Source organism: Suricata suricatta, chromosome 1 (genome assembly GCF_006229205.1).
Source record: "Suricata suricatta isolate VVHF042 chromosome 1, meerkat_22Aug2017_6uvM2_HiC, whole genome shotgun sequence".
Taxonomy (NCBI): Eukaryota; Metazoa; Chordata; class Mammalia; order Carnivora; family Herpestidae; genus Suricata; species Suricata suricatta.
This window is the reverse complement of record NC_043700.1, coordinates 37022451-37039825: the sequence shown is the minus strand read 5'-3', so window position 1 is coordinate 37039825 and position 17375 is coordinate 37022451. Positions and strand designations below refer to the sequence as shown.

Below are 17375 nucleotides of genomic sequence, written 5' to 3'. Positions count from 1 at the left end.
ATCAAGTAAAGAGGAAAACAGGAGAAAAAAAAACTGTGAAACCAAGAAATGAGTAAAACAATTACTTCTTTATAATGTGGTTGTGGACAAAATGTATTGCCAATAAATTATTCAGAGGAAAGAGACACATAATATAAAAAGTTAATAACCTGGAACTAAAATTCTGGGTCATTTAGACAAAATATAAAAGATGATAAAAGAAGAGGAAAAGGGAAAGTGCTGAAGGAATTGTTTTACTTCTTTTTTTAAATTAATTTTTTAATGTTTATTTATTTTTGAGAGAAAGATAGAACACAAATGGGGAAGGAGCAAGGAGAGAGGGAAACACAGAATCTGGGCTTTAGGCTCTGAACTGTCAGCACAGAGCCTGACGTGGGGCTTGAACTCACACACCGTGAGAACATGACCTGAGCTGAAGTCAGATGCTTAACTGACTGAGCCACCCAGGTATCCCAGAAATTGTTTCATTTCAAGAGTGGTGCCTATGGTCATTAAATCCCAACATCAACTGAAAGAAATCTGAATATGTTTTAATAGAAGTGGATGTATAACTTTCAAACCAGTAAAGAAGAAAGAGCAGACAAATACAGCCAGGGCAGAAAAGGAATAAAAAAAGAAAGAACAAGAAAACATTACACAGAAAACACAAAACAAAACAGCATGAATAAGACTAACCATCTGGGTGATAACAATATATATGAAAGGGGGAAACCCCAAGTGTCAGCTGTAAACTGTTCATGAGAAACATGCCCCAAACCAAATAGTCCAGAAGGGATTAAGATTTCAATCTAGGAAAAAAGAGCAAATACTTCAAGCTAAAATCCAGGACTTGGCAGCAGCAATTTTGGAGGGCAAAAAGCACCTGAACAGACTCTCTGTGATGAATCTTTAAGAGGGAGTTACAAGTTGGGGGACGCAGTGCTCCCAGAGGGGTAGGGAGACACATGGAAACAAAAAGGAGGCCATAATTTTTTTTATTTAACACCAAAATCAAAGGCAACAAAAGCAAAAATAAGCAAGTGGATTTGCATCAAATGAAACTTCTCCGTAGCAAAGAAAACCATCAACAAAATGTACAGACAGCCTATGAAATGGGAGAAAATATTTGGAAACCATGTATCTGATAAGAATTTAGTATACAAACTAACAAACTATACAAGGATTTCATATAACTCAACAGTAGAAAACCAAACAACCCAATTTAAAAATGGGCAAAGGATCTGAATAGACATGCTTCCAAAGAAGCCATACAAATGGCCAACAGGTACCTTAAGAGGTGTTCAACAGCAGAGAAATGCAAATCAAATCCACAGTGAGATACCACCTTACAGCCATAAAAAAGATATGAAATAATAAATGCTGGTGAAGATATAGAGAAAAGGAAGCCTTTTTTCCCTGGTGGTGGGAATTTAAGTTGGTATAGTTACTATAAGAAAAGTTATGGAGGTTTCTCAAGAATTGAAAAACAGAAATGCCATGTGATCCATCCACTTCTGGGTGTATCCATAGGAAATGAAATCATTTTCTCAAAAAAAAAAAAACTGCATTACCATGTTCATTGCGGCATTATCCACAATAGCCAAGGTATGAAAACAACCTTAGTGTCTGTTGATGGATGAATCAAGAAAATGTGACTAGATACACACACACACACACACACACACACACACACACACACACACAGAGGAATAGAATTCAGCTTTAAAAAAGACAAAAATTCTGTCATTTGCAACAACATAGATGAACCCAGAGGGCATTATGCGAAGAAGTGAAATGAAACATCAGACAAAGACAAATACTGCATGGTTTCACTTACATATGGCCACAAAAAAATCAAACTCATAGAAATGGAATAGATAAGTGGTTGGCAGGGACTGATGGGATGGGAAAACAGAGAGAGATTGGCAAAAGGGTAAAAACTTTCGGTTATAAAATAAATAAGGTCTGGAAATCTTGTATAAAACATGGTGACTAGTTGATAACGCTATATTTTGTAATTAAAATTTGTTGAGAGTAGAACTTAAATGTTCTGAAGAAGAAGAAGAAGGAGGAGGAGGAGGAGGAGGAAAGAGGTGGAGGAGGAGAAGAAAAAGGAAGAAAAGAAACAGGATGGAAAGCCCGAGAGTATGTTGAAATAGATTAGACTGGCTGCAAGGACATAAAAACCCATCAGTGGAGAGAATGTTTAGTACTTCTATTTTCTAGGAAAAGATAATGCATTTTAATGACTGCTTTCTTGGTAACAGATAACAGTGTTTCTATTGTAAGTTATTTTGATATGGCCCTTAGAGCAAGTCACAACTCTAGTTTCACCATCAGAAAACCTTTACAATGTTATGAATAAGCCACAAATACCACCTGCCTTAAAGGTGACCACATTTAAGAGACTGTAACAAATACCATGTTTGTGGGGGGAAGGGAGGGACTTTAGTTACCAGGCATCCTGGAATCTTCGTGATAACAAGCGATCTGTGCCAGACCTGTCAAACCAGTGTGATTCTCCAGAGGGGTGTTGAGATTTGCTCACGCACGTTGTTACAGGGGCACCACACGGCACCAGTTTGCAAACTCTGGCAAAACCACCAAGGACACCAGTAGGTGCAGGAGACTCAGGTCTGTGCACACAAACAGCTTGACTCGGAGACGCCTTGAATTCCTGGTGTGCATTCTTGGTCCTGCTTCCTGGGGGCATTAGTCCAGCAGCCCTAGCGTGTTCTGGCTGTGATGTCAGACATGGACCAGATGACTCCCCGAACGTCTGGAGAAGCCAAGGCGGGGGCCTGAGGGGTTCTGCTTTACTTAAACCCAACTCCCTCCAGGGGCAATCATGAATTTACTGTGGGCAAACCCACATTTACCAGGGTTGAGTTTCCCTGAGCATGGCACAGGCCCTTCCACTAAGCTCATGCATTGGGATACTGTATGTACATGCTAGCTGGATGTCAGTTCTGAGGTGTGGTTTCGTCTTTATGGTATTTTAGATTGCTCTGGAGACATGTTCCTAGTGGGAGCTATGTAGCCACATCTTCAAAGCAGGAGTAAAAATCAGGACAGAGCCTGTAACTGACACGATCAGAAAGAGCCACAGGAAGATTCGGTCCAGAACTTGGGCTACGAATTTCCAGTCTTGAACTACCTGTAAACGAGAAAAGCAATGGCTTCCATTCAAAATGCAAGACAACTGTTCTGAATTCATTTCAAGGGATTGAAAAACAGTAATATTCGGATGTACAGCACTTTTATTTTTCAAAATACACCTAACACATCGCCTACAATGTAGGCTCAGATATTCCCCCTCGGTTTCCCTAACAGTGCCCGCAGGAAACAACCGCGAACACCTTCATCATCATGGGAGATGTAAAACAGAAACAACAGAATCATTTATGCATTTGTAGGAAAACACTGTTCCAAATGAGAAAAGACTGATTTTTCCACAAATAAAAAGCCAGTATCTCTTACTATGGTCTTCCTGCTTTTATATATGAAACGAGCCACAAACTTATAAATTAAGAATTTTCACGGCCAAATATTACAAGCCTTCTTTTTTCCACTCCACATGTGGGTATGGCTGCTATTATTTCTGGAATGCCAGGAAACTGCCTGGAGGAGAAGTGACCAGGAGATGACAGGAATCCATAAGGGAGAGGGGAGATCTGGTCCCTTTGGAGGAAGGGAAGTTGGGAGAGAGTGGGGAGTAAGCCTATAAGAGAAAGGTTAGAGCAGCAACGAGTTGAAAGGCCAGGGAGGTCTGAAGAACAGGGGCCAGTTTTCTCCTTTTGAAGGAAAAGAAATGTCTCATTTCTACTCTGTGGGGTTTTGTGAAGATGGAATAGAACAGGAGTTCTAGATGGGACATAGGTACTAAAGTAGAACCAGAATGTATTCTGCACACATAGAGGTTTAGAAATAAAACCTTGGGGAGAAATACAAAAAAGGATGTGTTTAAAGTGTCAACCTTGGGCACCTGGGTGGCTTAGTCAGTTAAGTGGCCAACTTCTGCTCAGGTCATGATCTCATGGTTCATGAGTTTGAGCCTCGCATTGGGCTCTGTGTTGACAGCTCAAAGCCTGGAGCCTGCTTTGGTTTCTGGTCTCCCTCTCTCTCTGCCCCTATCCTGCTTGCACTCTCTGTCTCTCTCAAAAATAAATAAAAGTTTAAAAAAAAGTGTCAACCTTAAGTGGCGGGATTATTAATGATTTCAATGTTCTTGTTGGGTTTTTTTTTTGTGTGTGTGTGCTTTCCAAATTCTGTACCCTGGTAATGTGTTACTTTTATAGTTAAAAAAAAAAAAAAGCTAGTTGAATCTTTGAATTAGGATTTTTAAAAGATGTAAAGAAACAACCACAAACAATCCTTAAGATAGCTGAAGGGGCACCTAGGAGGCTAGTCGGTTAAGCCTCTGACTCTTGATTTTGGCTCATGTCATGATATCATGGTCATGAGATCGAGCCCATGCTCAGAGTAGATCAGGCTTTACTCTAAGCATGAAGCCTGCTTAAGAGTTTCTCTCTCCCTGTCCGCCTCCACTGCTTGTGCTCACTTGCAAGCACCTGCTCGCTCTCTCTCTCTCTCTCTCTCTCTCTCTCTCTCTCTCTCTCTCAAAAAAAGGAATAGCTGAAGTGTTTGTTCTATAGCAGGGGATGGAAAACACAACAAATAGAGAATATGCTCGGTAGTATCTGGATAAAGTATAGAAAGATATTTCTTTAAAAAAATTCTTTCAGGAGCACCTGGGTGACTCAGAAGGTTAAGTGTCCAACTTCAGCTCAGGTCCTGATCTCACCATTTGTGGATTCGAGCCCCGCATCAGGCTCTGTGCTGACAGCTCAAAGCCTGGAGCCTGCTTCAGATTCTGTGTCTCCCTCTCTCTCTGCCCCTTCCTGCTCACGCTGTCTCTCTCTGTCTCTTTAAAAAATAAACAAACATTAAAAACAATAAAATAAATAAAATTCAAAATTCTTTCATAATTTTGTTTATGGGATCAGGCTCTTAGCACTAATTTTCACTGATTTTAGAGTAAAATAATTGAACCCTATAAATTGTACTAAAACGCATTTTAAGCATAAGATTTGAATCCAGAACTGTTTTGAGGCTGAAATCCACACATGCCACACTTTTTTTTTTAATCTGTAAGCCAAATAACTACACCCTTCTGCCCATTCAAAATATCTGTTGGAACACTATATATTTACATTAATCCTCAAATCCAATTCTGTTCTTTTATTTCCAAACACTGTGGATATAAATAATTTTCATTGCACTAAACATGAGAGATAAATTACCAGAGACCAGGATAACCAACTTAAATGCAGAATTAAATTATTTTAAATAAGGGAGCCTGGGTGGCTCAGTCAGTTGAATGTTCAAATTTGACTCAGATCACGATCTCACAGTTCATGAGTTCAGGCCCCGCATGGGGCTCCTTGATATTAGCATAGAGCCTGCTTTGGATCTTTTGTCCTCCTCTCTCTGCCCCTCCCCTCCTCATTCACTCTTTCTCAAAAATAAATAAACATTAAAAATTTATTTTAAATACAATCAAATCTAACGATAAGGAATGGTGCTTAATCTATACTTGCTTCACTTTTGCTCATTCTGTTTCTGTGAACTGCTTCCTAAAAACCCATACTAAATTCTTATTTATGTCAGGGCTTGTTTTACATTTTATATGTGAAAAGCAGATAGTTAATAATGTCACATTTAAAAAAATGACAGCATTAACTGAAATAAGTCAAGCAGAGAAAGACAGATACCATATGTCTTCACTCATATGTGGAAGAGGAAAAACTTAACAGAGGACTACAGGAGAGGGCAAAGGGAAAAAATAGTCAGGGAGAGGGAGGAAGGCAAATCATGAGAGACTCTTGAATACTGAGAACAAACTGAGGGCTGATGGGAGAGGGGGAGAGGGAAAAAGGGGTGATGGGCATGGAGGAGGGCACTTGTGGGGATGAGCACTGGGTGTTATATGGAAACCAACTTGACAATAAACTATAACAAAAATATTCATTTTCAAAAACAATAAATAAAAATAAACATGATGGCATTGTTGTAAATAGATATGAGAATATCAGTTCTTGTGCACGCCAGCGGCAGCAATGTAATGAACGCCAGTTACTCACCTGGTTGATGAAATGCTCTTTCTTCACATGCCTGGAAATGTATCTAATGGAATCAGCGGCCTTTTCCAAGAAAGCAACAAGAACTTTTTCTCCATCACTAATCTGTCTTTGTTTCCTTTTTTCTAGAACTTTACCCTTCACCACTGGTTGGCTCTCATCTTTGTCTGGGAAAGAGTAGCGATCCATGTGGTCCTTCATACAAAGCAATTTGGGAAGTTTTTGCAGAAAGAGGCTCTTAACCCAGGGGGCCATGGGATGGTAAGTTGAAGAAGATCTGTGGTGCACATTAATCACAAAAACAGTAACAATAATTGACAGGGTAACGAAAATCATAATGAACAGCAGGTACTCCCCAATGAGAGGAATGACTTTTGAGGAAGACGGGATTATTTCCTCAATTACTAAAAGAAAAACTGTCAGGGAAACCAGAACAGAGGTTGACAGGGAAAGCTTTTCTCCTTCATCAGAAGGCAAATAGAACACGAGCACTGTCAGAAAAGACAGCCCCAGGCAGGGGATTATCAGGAAGAGGGTGTAGAACAGGGGCAGGCGGCGTAGTACGAAAGAGTAAGTGATGAACGGATAGGAGTAAGAGCCATCTCTCCTGTTGCCCTTCATCCCTTTCGCATTGAGTATTTCCCATTCTCCGCTATCAAAGAAGTCTTTTCTGTCAACATTTTCATTTATCAAAACAAGATCAACCATGGTACCATCGTAAGTCCACGATCCAAATTTCATGGAGCAGTTCTGCCGGTCAAATGGGAAAAACGTGACGTCCATGGTGCATGAACTTTTGTAACTGGCCGGAGGGGTCCAAATGACGGTGCCGTTAGATCTCACTATGACTTTGGTCATGAGGGAACCTTCGAAGCGTCCATCTGCACTGTGGTAAAAGCAGTTGAACAGTGATGAGTTGGGAGTTTGTCCACCCTTCTACTGTTTGTATTTATTACTTTCCTACTACAGTGTCAAACAATATTTCAAGAAGAATCAGTTCTCTACTTACATAAAGTTGTACAGTTCTCTTAATTATTTTAAGAGGCTAGACTTTGCCATCTCTATTCCTAATTTGACCAGTGCGTTTTTCTTCTGGAATACTTACTTTTCAAAGAGAACTATGTCAGGAAGCCAGAGAGATTCTGATGGAACTTTAATTGAATGAATTCCACCATATTCATCAGGATTCCAGCGTAACTTGTGGTCTGTCCATTCCTGCATTAAATTAGCATACTGAAATTTTAGTCTGAAAATTCAGTGTATTAGACTTTGGAATTTTCAAGTTTATGTTAATTTACCGATCTGGGGCTTTATTTAAAACAGGGAAATTTATCCATTTTAGATCTTATGATCTTTTCTGTAGCTCAAGATACAGGTTGAGCCCCACTGGCCTCTGATCTTGCCCAGGCCCACACAGCCCTCCTACCTGGGATTTACAAAATTGCCATATCTACTTCTCAATGGAGAGTTTGAGCAACAAACTCAACCAATAGATTGGTGATCTATTTTTTTTCCAATTTATTTTCCCTTAAGAAACCAAAGAAAAGCAATGATAGATCTGACTCAGTCTATTCTAGGAGAGTTGGTCCAGTAATATTTTAATCTCATGATAATGGGTACAAACAATTTTTAATATTGCTCTAGAATCTTGGACAAACATCCACCCAGTATGTTAATATGAAGCATCTAGTATCCATTGATTAGTCTTGATAACATAACTTTATTCCAATGAAAAAACATTTTCCAAGAATTTTCTTTTAAGTGCTAATCTGAATTTATTTTGTGACCACCCAATTGCAGTTTTAAATTATATTCCTAATGTTGTTAGCCTCCAGATACTTACATATTTTTCCTCATAATGCAATGAAATAATTTCTTTACAGGAGCTAATGGACCCAGATTAACAAACCTGACCATTAATTGATTGGGTTATGAAGGTCAAGAGGGTGATGTATAGATGATCCAATTACAGCAGAAGTGGATTTTCTTAAAAAGATTTTGGATCCAGAATCTTATGAAATCTGACCTGAAAATTAAATTCTTCTATCCAATTTGTCCCTCATGTAGACAATTGAGTAATGACATATGATAATATGAAATGACATTTCAGAAAGTTTGAAGGGTGTGTCCAGTGTGAGGCTTCCTGGAGCCCAGTGATGCCAATATTGTCATTAAAAAATCAGGAGACAGCAGATGGGCAATTCCACTAGATGGGAACATATTGAAATATGCATGATGCCTGAAGAAGTATGAGACCGTGCACTCCTGATGAGACATTGTCTATCTTAGACAATATTTGTGAGGCTTGATCTTTGGAAAACAAATTTAAACGGATATAGTTCATTAAAAAACTACAGTCTAGAGGATAAAAGATTGCATGATTATTTATGGAAAACCATGCAGATGAAGATTGACAGTTTAAGAGTCCAAACTAATAAAGTATTTACCATGTTTACTTGATATTCACAGACTTCGCTTTTTACTCTTCCTCTGCCCATTTTGAAAAGCAAATGCATTTTCTTTCCTATAAATAATTTGTCTCCTGCTAGGAGACTTATACTACCAGCAGCAGGTCTGAATCTCAGAAATGTTCAAGGGAACCCAGAGTAGAACTTTTTGTTTGTTTCCCTTTCACTTTGTTTACTTTTCAAAAATTTACTTACAATAAAATTCACCCTTTTTGTGTATGGTGTTCTATGCAAACAGTTGTATAATCACTGATGCCATCAAGACGAAAACGGTTCTGTTGCCCAAAAAGTGTTCCTCTTGCTGCTCCTTTGTAACACTCTTCCATCCCCAACCCCTGGAAACCACTAATTTAGTTTCTGATCCTATAATGTTGCTGTTGGTCATATAAATGAAATCATACAGGAGAGAGTCTTTTGATCCAGATTGCTTTTATTGACCATAATGTATTTTGGATTCTTCTATGTTATATATGTGTGTGTGTGTATATATATACATATGTGTGTATATATATATATATATATATATATTATATATTATGTTATATACATTCTCTGTTCATTCTTATTAGTGAGTAGTATTCCCTTATATGAATATATTACAATTTATCATCCTTCTCCAGGGAGGCTATTTGGATTCCTCCAGTTAAAAAAAAATGTTTTTTAACATTTGTTTATTTTTGAGAGAAACAGAGAAACAGAGTTGGGGAGGGGAAGAGAGAGAGAAGGAGACACAGAATTTGAAGCAGGCTCCAGGCTCTGAGCTGTCAGCACAGAGCCTGACATGGGGCTCAAACTCATGAACTACGAGATCATGATCTGTGTTGAAGTTGGATGCTTAACCAACTGAGCCATTCAGGTGTCCTTGGATTCTTCAGTTTTTAATGATTACAAATAAAGCCCCTATAAACATTTTGTGCAGTTCTTTTTAGTGAAAAATATTCTTTCCATCCCTTGGGTAAAATACAGGAGTGTGATGGTTGGGCCATATAGTAAGATTATTTTTCTTAATGTTTATTTATTTTTGAGAAAGAGAGAGTGGGAGAGGGACAGAAAGAGAGGGGGACAGAGGCTCGGAAGTGACCTCTAAGCTGACAGCAGAGAGCCTACATGGGGCTCCAACCCATGAACTATGAGATCATGACCTGAGCCGAAGTTGGACACTTAATCAACTGAGCCACCCAGGAGCCCTAGTAAGTGTATGTTTAACTTTATATGAAACTGCCAAATGGTGTTCCAGAGTGGCTGTATCATTTTACATTCCGATCAGCAACATAAGAGAGTTCTAGTTCTTTAGTGTTCTCTAGTACTTGGCATTGCCTCGGTTTTTATTTTGATTATAACGGTTATGAAATAGTATCACATTAGTTTTTAATATGCATTTTCCTAATGACTAACGATGTTGAGCATCTTTCTGTGTGCTTATTGGCCACCCATATATCTTATCTTGTGAAGTGGCTGTTAAATCTTTGGCATATTTTTAATCAAGCTGTTTGTTTTCTTATTATTGAGTTTTTAGACTTCTTTTATATATTCTGGACAAAAGCCTTTTGTCAAATATTTGATTTGCAAATAGTTTCCAACAGTCTGTGGTTTCTTAATTCTCTAAAGAGTGTCTTTCACAAGACAGATGTTCTACACTTTGACGAGGTTTATTTGACCTATTTTATTTTTTATGAATTATGTCATATCCAAGAAATATTTGCTTAACTTAAGGTCACAAAGATTTTCTCCTATGTTTTCTTCTAGAACTTTTATAGTTTTTCAATTTTACATTTAGATCTAAAATCCTTTTTTTTAGTTAATTCTTTTATTACAATGTGAATATGAGAAGTTTTTGAATTTTTTCACACATGAACGTCCAATTGTTTCTGCACCTTTTGTTGAAAAGATTAAACATTCTTTGCACAGTTGTCAAAAATCAATTATCTGCGTATGTGCATGGGTCTGTTTATGGGTTCTTTGTTCCATTTCATTAATCTGTGTCTCTTCCTTCCCCTGTACTACACTCTTTTAATATCCATTGCTTTCTAGTAAGTTTTGAAATCATATAATGTGAGTCCTCCAATTGTGTTCTCCTTTTTCAAAATTGTTTTTACTCTTTGAATTCCTTTGCTTTTCCATAGAAATCTTTAAGTCAGGGGTGCCCAGGTATTCAGTTAGTTAAGGACCGACTCAGCTCAAGTCATAGTCTCACAGTTTGTGAGGTCAAGCCCTGCTTTGGCCTTTCTGCTGTCGGCACAGAGCCCAATTCAGATCCTTTGTCCTCCTTTCTTTCTTTTTAAAAAATCTTTTTATCTTATTTATTTTTGAGAGAGAGACATACAGAGTGCAATTGGGGGAGGGTCAGAGAGACAGGGAGACAGAATCCGAAGCGGGCTCTAGACTCTGAGCTATCAACACAGAACTGGACGTGGGCTCAGACTCATAAACAGTGAGATCAGACCTGAGCCAAAGTCAGTTGCTTAACCGACTGAGCCACCCAGGTGCCCCTGTCCCCCTCTCTTTCTGCTCCTCCTTCACTCATTGTTTCTCTCTCTTTCTTTCTCTTTCTCAAAATAAATAAACTTAAAAAAACTTTTAAAAATCAGTTTGTTGCTATCAGCAACAAAAAATCCTTCTGAAATTTTAATTGTGATTGATTTGAATCTATAGATTGGTTCAGGGAGATCAGTCATCACAATATGAGTTTTCTGATCCAGAAATATCAGTTCTCTGTCCTTTTATTTAGGTCTTCTTTGATGTTTTAAAATCAGTGTTTTGTAGTTTCAGCTTACAGACCCTATAAATATTTAGATTTATACTTAAGTATTTCATTTTTGTTTGGTTGTTTTTTTGTTTTGTTTTGTTTTTTGAGAGAGAGATCTAGCTGATAGCTATAAAGCTTATTGAGTCTGTACTCAGGCTAAAACAGGCCTGAGGAAAAAAAATGAAGACAATAGAAACAGAAAAGCTGGCCTTACTGGTAAAATATCTGGCAATAGGTGGAGGAATTATACAAATACGCATGTTCCACAGTGTACAAGTTCGGTGACAAACGAGGGAAGAGAAATTATGAAATAAAGATGAACCATTGTAACAGGAGCCTTTGGCTGACTTCCACTTAGGCAAGGCTTTATTTGAGAAGGAAGCAGCATGTCAAGAGATCATCATAGAAAGAGGAGAAAAATGAACTAAGAAATAAAGTCGGTAAGTGCTGCCTGCTCCCTCCAATTCACCTGCCCTTCTCCTGGTAACAGCACCCCCATTTCCTCATGGAGAGCCACCTCACTGCACTGTCACCCACCCGCTAGGCCTGGGTCTGACTCTTCTTTCTGGCCCAGAAAGGGGACTGCACCTTACACCTGCCCACTGTGATGAGGGATGACAGTAACCAATTTGGAAACAATGACATATCATGAATCTTCTGGAACCACTGGAAAAGAGGCTGGCCTTTCTTTTACTTGAACTTGAACACAGGAAGCACTTTGAGGCTGGAGCTGATGTGGCCACCTTGCTGCCACTAGATCAGGGCTGAGATGAGGATGGGGTCACCCAGAGGACGAGGAGCTGAGAGACACATGGAGGGAACACTGGGCCCTGAGAACATTGCGTGAGCCCCTGGATCAAGCTGCATGTAAAGCCAGCTCTGTCCGGGGCTTTCCAGGTTGTGAGAGCCAACACATTCTATTTTTGCTTATGCCAGTTTGGGTTGCATTCTCTGTCACATGCAACTAAAAAGTTCTCAACTGATCCTGGGAGAACCTGAGCAGATCCCGAGCAGGCGGTGAGCCCCAGGGACAGACACAAACGGGCAGATTGGGACTGTGCTCTTAATGCACTAGCTCTGTCTTGAGTGGATGATGTTGGTGAGCTCAGCCACTGATTCCAATCTCACTCTTCCTCCGTTTGGAGCATAAAGATTGCTGGGAATAAACCTGCCTGTTTCTTGGATCCAGGTGGCTCTCTGTTCCAGGCACAGCTGTCTTTTCTTATGCCCATTCCCGCCCTGCAGAGAAGGGGGGAAACCACCATTCTGGGGCCCCTGCCTTCACCCAAACCCCAGCAAGCAAAGAACTGGTTTTACACACTGTCCTAAGGGAACTGGGGCATGCCCTAGGGTGAGGGACTTCTCAGCCAGAAAGATTTGTGTTGCTTAACTGGACCTCCAACTGCAAGATAAACATCTGTGGCCAGAGATCACAGAGTGGTAGTAGTTCATTGGACTCACAGTCTGGGGGTGGGGGGGGATTAATGCATCCCACAAGTACCCAAGACTTTGCTCTCACTGAACATACCACCGCCATGTGCTCCTGGCCTGGGGCTGCCTCACACAAGAAAAAGGGGGTGTCGTTTGGGTATAATGATAGGGAACCACAGGATGGACAGGGAAAGTAGTTCTGAGACCCAAAGGGAGGGAGCAGCAGTGAGAAATACAGAGCATGCACTTTCACCTGGGCAGCTGCGAACGAGCGATGAGTAAAGGGTGCGCTGAATCCTCGGGGAGCACATAAAGAGATCTACAGTGATTCAGGCTTCATTCCCAACCAGTAAGGAGAAAGGGGCTAGCTGGGACTCTTGGTGAATGCTGCTGACTTTGGAGTACCCGGAAGAGAAAGAGCAGTGGACGGGAGTCAGAGCCCTGAGTTCCCCACTCGTATGGTCCTGTACTGGTTGTACACTTTGGCGGGATGTCCTTCTGTAACCAGACCTGGGGAATCAGAACGTTCTCCCTGACACATCCATCTGGGCAGGCTCCCTGGATTTCTGCCAACATGTGTGTCCATCATGATGCTGACAGCGCCCCACGCCCCAGGACGATGACACATGCTGAGTCAGCAATGTCAGAGTGAGGATTCAGAGCCCACGCCCTCTATCTTGCTAGGGAGCTGAGACTCTGGTCACTTCCTGTTCTCTCTGAAATACTGGGACATCCGGAGAATAATCTCTTGTCTCTCCCTTCTTATAGCAAGGGATTAGAAATAATACTTTGTGTTCATATAGAATAGTCTGGCCAAGATTCTCAAAGCCCTTTACAAATATCAGCTCTACCTTGAAGCAGTTCCCAGGCTGAGAGCTATGTCATTGCAGGAAATGGGAGAGCATGGGGTATGTCAGGGCCAAATATCAAAGTTAATCTTTGATATTAATTTTCTAAATTCTGAGTGGTGCAATTTCAAATCTGTATCATGTATATTTCCTTGTCCTTATTTACATACATTACCTGAATAGCAGTCATAAATATCTAGCTGGTATCCAGAACCAAATTTCATTTAAATGTAAGTCAAAGACATGTTTTAAAGGTTTATTTATTTTTGAGAGAGAGAGAGAGAGAGAGAGAGAAAGAGAGAGAGAGATAAAACCCAACACAGCCTCCAGACTCTGAACCTGACACAGGGCTTGAACTTACAGACCTCGAGATCATGACCTGAGCCAAAATCTAGAGTCAGACTCTCAACCTACTGAGCTATCCAGGCACCCCAGGTATGAAATTCTTTAAACCAAGTTAATGGTAATTCATTTTAGTCTTAAAGATAACAACATGACATATCATATGTCTCACATTCCCATTATATCCATGAGTTGTCAAGGCCAAGATAGGGATTTGTCATTAAGGATGAAAAGCCTACAAAGGTGGCAGCAAGAAATGGCATTTATTGAGTCCCTACTACATTCCGGAGAACGTACCAATCACATTCACACAAATGATCTCATTTAACCTCTTAACAACCCGGGAACTAGGCATTGCCTCTATTTTACAGATGAAGAGAATGAGGGTCAGAGAGGCAGAATGACTTGTCCAAGTGTACATAGCAGGATTCTAATTCCTAACTTCTAGTTCCTGCTCAATTCTTCCTCAGGGTCCACCTGACCAAGAAGACAAAGTTGGCCTCCTTTGCTAAGGTCAGAGTGAGGCTATAGAGAAGAAAGGAAAAGAAGGTGCTGAGGAAAGAAAGTCAGAGGTAAATTCACTGACGTGGGAGCAGGCCCTTGCCGGTGTGGAAGATGACCAGACTTTGGGAAGATCTCCCAGCCCTTTATGGCAAGGCTGTCCTTTCTCTGATTTCTACTCAAAGACCAACTCCAGGGATCTATCCCATAAAGCCTTCGTATGTTTGCTAAACTTTCTGTTGATCTAAAACAAGAATCAGCTGTTGGAGAAACAAGGCTAGTTTGAGATGTTGGCCTTGGAAGACATTCAGGCGGTTTTATTTTCCTTGGGAAGATAAAGCGGGTAGAATAGAAATCTCTCAGCTACAGTGAAGCCAGATCACTCAAAATCTTACTGTCCTATTGGTCTGTACACCTGACCGGTGCATAGTCGGTGCTCAGTAGATGCTTGTTGGGTGACTAAATTTGACATTGGTTGTCATAGTGATGATTCACATGATAATGTTTAGGCCAAGGGCTCAACCCTTTATCACTAAAGAAAGGGTGGTTTCATTTTCCTTACTTTTAAGGTGCTTGCGATGCAGTTTTCCTAACCTTGGAAATGGATGGAGCAGAATCTGAGTGGTGAGGCATTAAATACTTTCTCACGTAGTTTTAGTGACTTGGTGTTAATACTCTATGATTTATAGGGTTTTGGTTACCCCCTGGAAATAGGAAGGAGGGAGACAAATGGGTTTCCAAAATAAAATCAATAAAATAAAAATAGCTCCACATAGAGGACTTTCTCAGGATGTTGCTAAATGTGTGCTCGATAAAGATCTTTGGTTGAGAGGATGGAGGAAGAGTGTCTAAATATACCTGAGGACAGCTACGGAAATAGCGGACCAGACAGAAGAACTGCATTGAAAAAAAAAAAGAACACCCCCCCCCCCCCCCCCCCCCCGCCGCCAGCATCTCAGTTGTGGAAGCTGCCCCTGGAGATGAGTTTGTCCTAAGGAGTAGAATTTCTTTCTCTCCGTGATATGAATCAGGGAGCATCTTTCAATGTCTGGGAGGGACAGGAGGAAAGGAGAGGCTTTCATCATTTTTGTCTTTATTTTGATCGAGGTACACACAGGGGTGACTGGAGAGAGTTTCTTGTCAGTTTGCTCCGGCGTGAGAGCTTGGGGAAGTTCTGTTATGGGGGAAAGAAGATGGGGGTTTGTGACTTCTCCACCTTTTTGGCTGGCAGAACTTCTATGGATCCTGTAAGACCTAATTGAAATATCTCCTCCCTTGGAAGCTCTCCCTGATTTCCTCCCTGTCTCACTGTCATTTTTGTAATGACACAGTACTCACGTAGACTTTCCTTATGGTGTTTATCATATTACAGTCATTATATTTTTACACAGCTAACACTATGTCCTCTCCTTGAAGGTGGGGCTGTATTTTACTATTGGTCTTCCTGGGTTTTAGCAGTTTGGCTGACATTTGGCAGGCTCTCAAAAGACCCCATGGAATGAATGGAAGATGGCACGAATCCTTACTTCATTCTCTCCTAAATGCCTTTCTAGACCATCAGATGTCCCAGAGGTTGAGACATCGAAAGCTTAGAAGCCAAGAACTCGGGACTAGTCTCCACAGGAACAGCACTGAGAGGTGAACTGGACATCTTCCACATCTTCCATCAGTTCCGTCGTCTGGGGCAAGGGAGGATTTCTTCATGTTAGCCATTTCTTCATGTTCACTTAATAGTGCCTACCCTTGGACAAGTCACTTCAATTCTCCTATCCTTAGTTTTCTCATCTGCAAAGTGGGGATCATTATAGAACTGACCTCATAAAGTGGCTGTGAGAATTACAAGAGTTCATTACTATGACACACCCACGCAGAACAACCCAGCACTTAGGAAGTGCTCAATAAACCTTAGGTGGGTGGAGCCAAGATGGCGGAGAGGAAGGGAGCTCTGTAAACTCCGTCCGCACCACTTATCAAACTGAGAAGGATATTACGCTCATCTGCAAGAGTGGAAGGAGAAAATACAAACTCCAGAAGGAATAGAACCTCAAGGATACCTGAGTGAGTGGGGGCGAACGGGGGAGATCCGAGGACGGGCCAGCCTGGGACGGGCAGAGGAGGTAAGATCCCCAGCCCAATGTGGAACAAGCACTCGGTGCCTGAGAGACAAAGGGAAGAGACAGAGTCAGAACACGCTCATAGAACTGTCTCTGGGGAAGAGGTATAGAACGCTTGGCTGCGCTTGGAGACAGAAACCCACTCCATAGATAACTGCTGGGCAGCCGGAATCCCGAACCCGGGTGGCGCAAGAGAAGGAATAGCCTCCAGCCCTAAGCCATCTCGGCGGGGAATCAGAGGCCTCTGGCTGTGAGAAGCGGCTGCGCTGGGGAGGCGCGCTCCGCGGCAGGAAGCGGCCGAAGCGGCGACTGCGCCAGGCGCAAGCAATTCGAACTTGGTTTTGAGAACAGGACCAAGGACCGCATTTCCACGGCACACCTTGCTCCCTGCACGGACTGCGCGAATCCCGGGTCCCCACCAGAAAAAAATAGGGCACACACCGACGGGATCCCTAACAAAGAGTCGGTGGCGGGTGGAGGCCCAGGCACGCGCTTAGACTGTAGGAGCTCCCAGCTCATTTCCAGCAGCGCACAGCGTCTTGAGCAAAGCTATCTGAAACTAAGAGAGACTCGGTTTTTTGCTTTTTGTTTTTTTCCTTTCCCCCATTGCAATCGTGATCCTGACTGGGGTTGGGGACTCTGCGATTGAGTCTGTGAAGGTGCGCACTTCACCTCCTGCTGCTCATTTCGCCTCAGGCAGGGGCGGAGCCTCTGAGAACAGACTCCAAGACTTACCACATCAGACCAGGCCTATCCACCAGAGGGAGCTGCTGCTTGCTTTTTTTTTTTTTTTTCGTTTTTGTTTT

The 17375-nt window shown here is 41.3% G+C and overlaps 1 protein-coding gene across 1 annotated transcript; it reads right to left on the bottom strand.

The window, feature by feature from the left end:
- Positions 1-3001: 3001 nt before the first annotated feature.
- On the bottom strand, positions 3002-7343 carry CHRNB3 (cholinergic receptor nicotinic beta 3 subunit). Its single transcript, XM_029940391.1, has 3 exons — positions 7225-7343; positions 6123-7005; positions 3002-3136 (listed from the first exon to the last, which is right to left on the bottom strand). The coding sequence occupies exons 1-3, from the start codon at positions 7338-7340 to the stop codon at positions 3002-3004; spliced, it is 1134 nt and encodes a 377-aa protein (XP_029796251.1). The 5' UTR covers positions 7341-7343.
- Positions 7344-17375: the final 10032 nt, after the last annotated feature.

Coding starts and splice junctions, on each gene's coding strand:
- CHRNB3 (XM_029940391.1), bottom strand. CDS start 7,340: ATGCAGGAATGGACAGACCACAAGTTACGCTGGAATCCTGATGAATAT. Junction 7,006..7,224: donor GACATAGTTCTCTTTGAAAA/GTAAGTATTCCA, acceptor CTTTTACCACAG/TGCAGATGGACGCTTCGAAG. Junction 3,137..6,122: donor AAGAGCATTTCATCAACCAG/GTGAGTAACTGG, acceptor TCTCGTTTACAG/GTAGTTCAAGACTGGAAATT.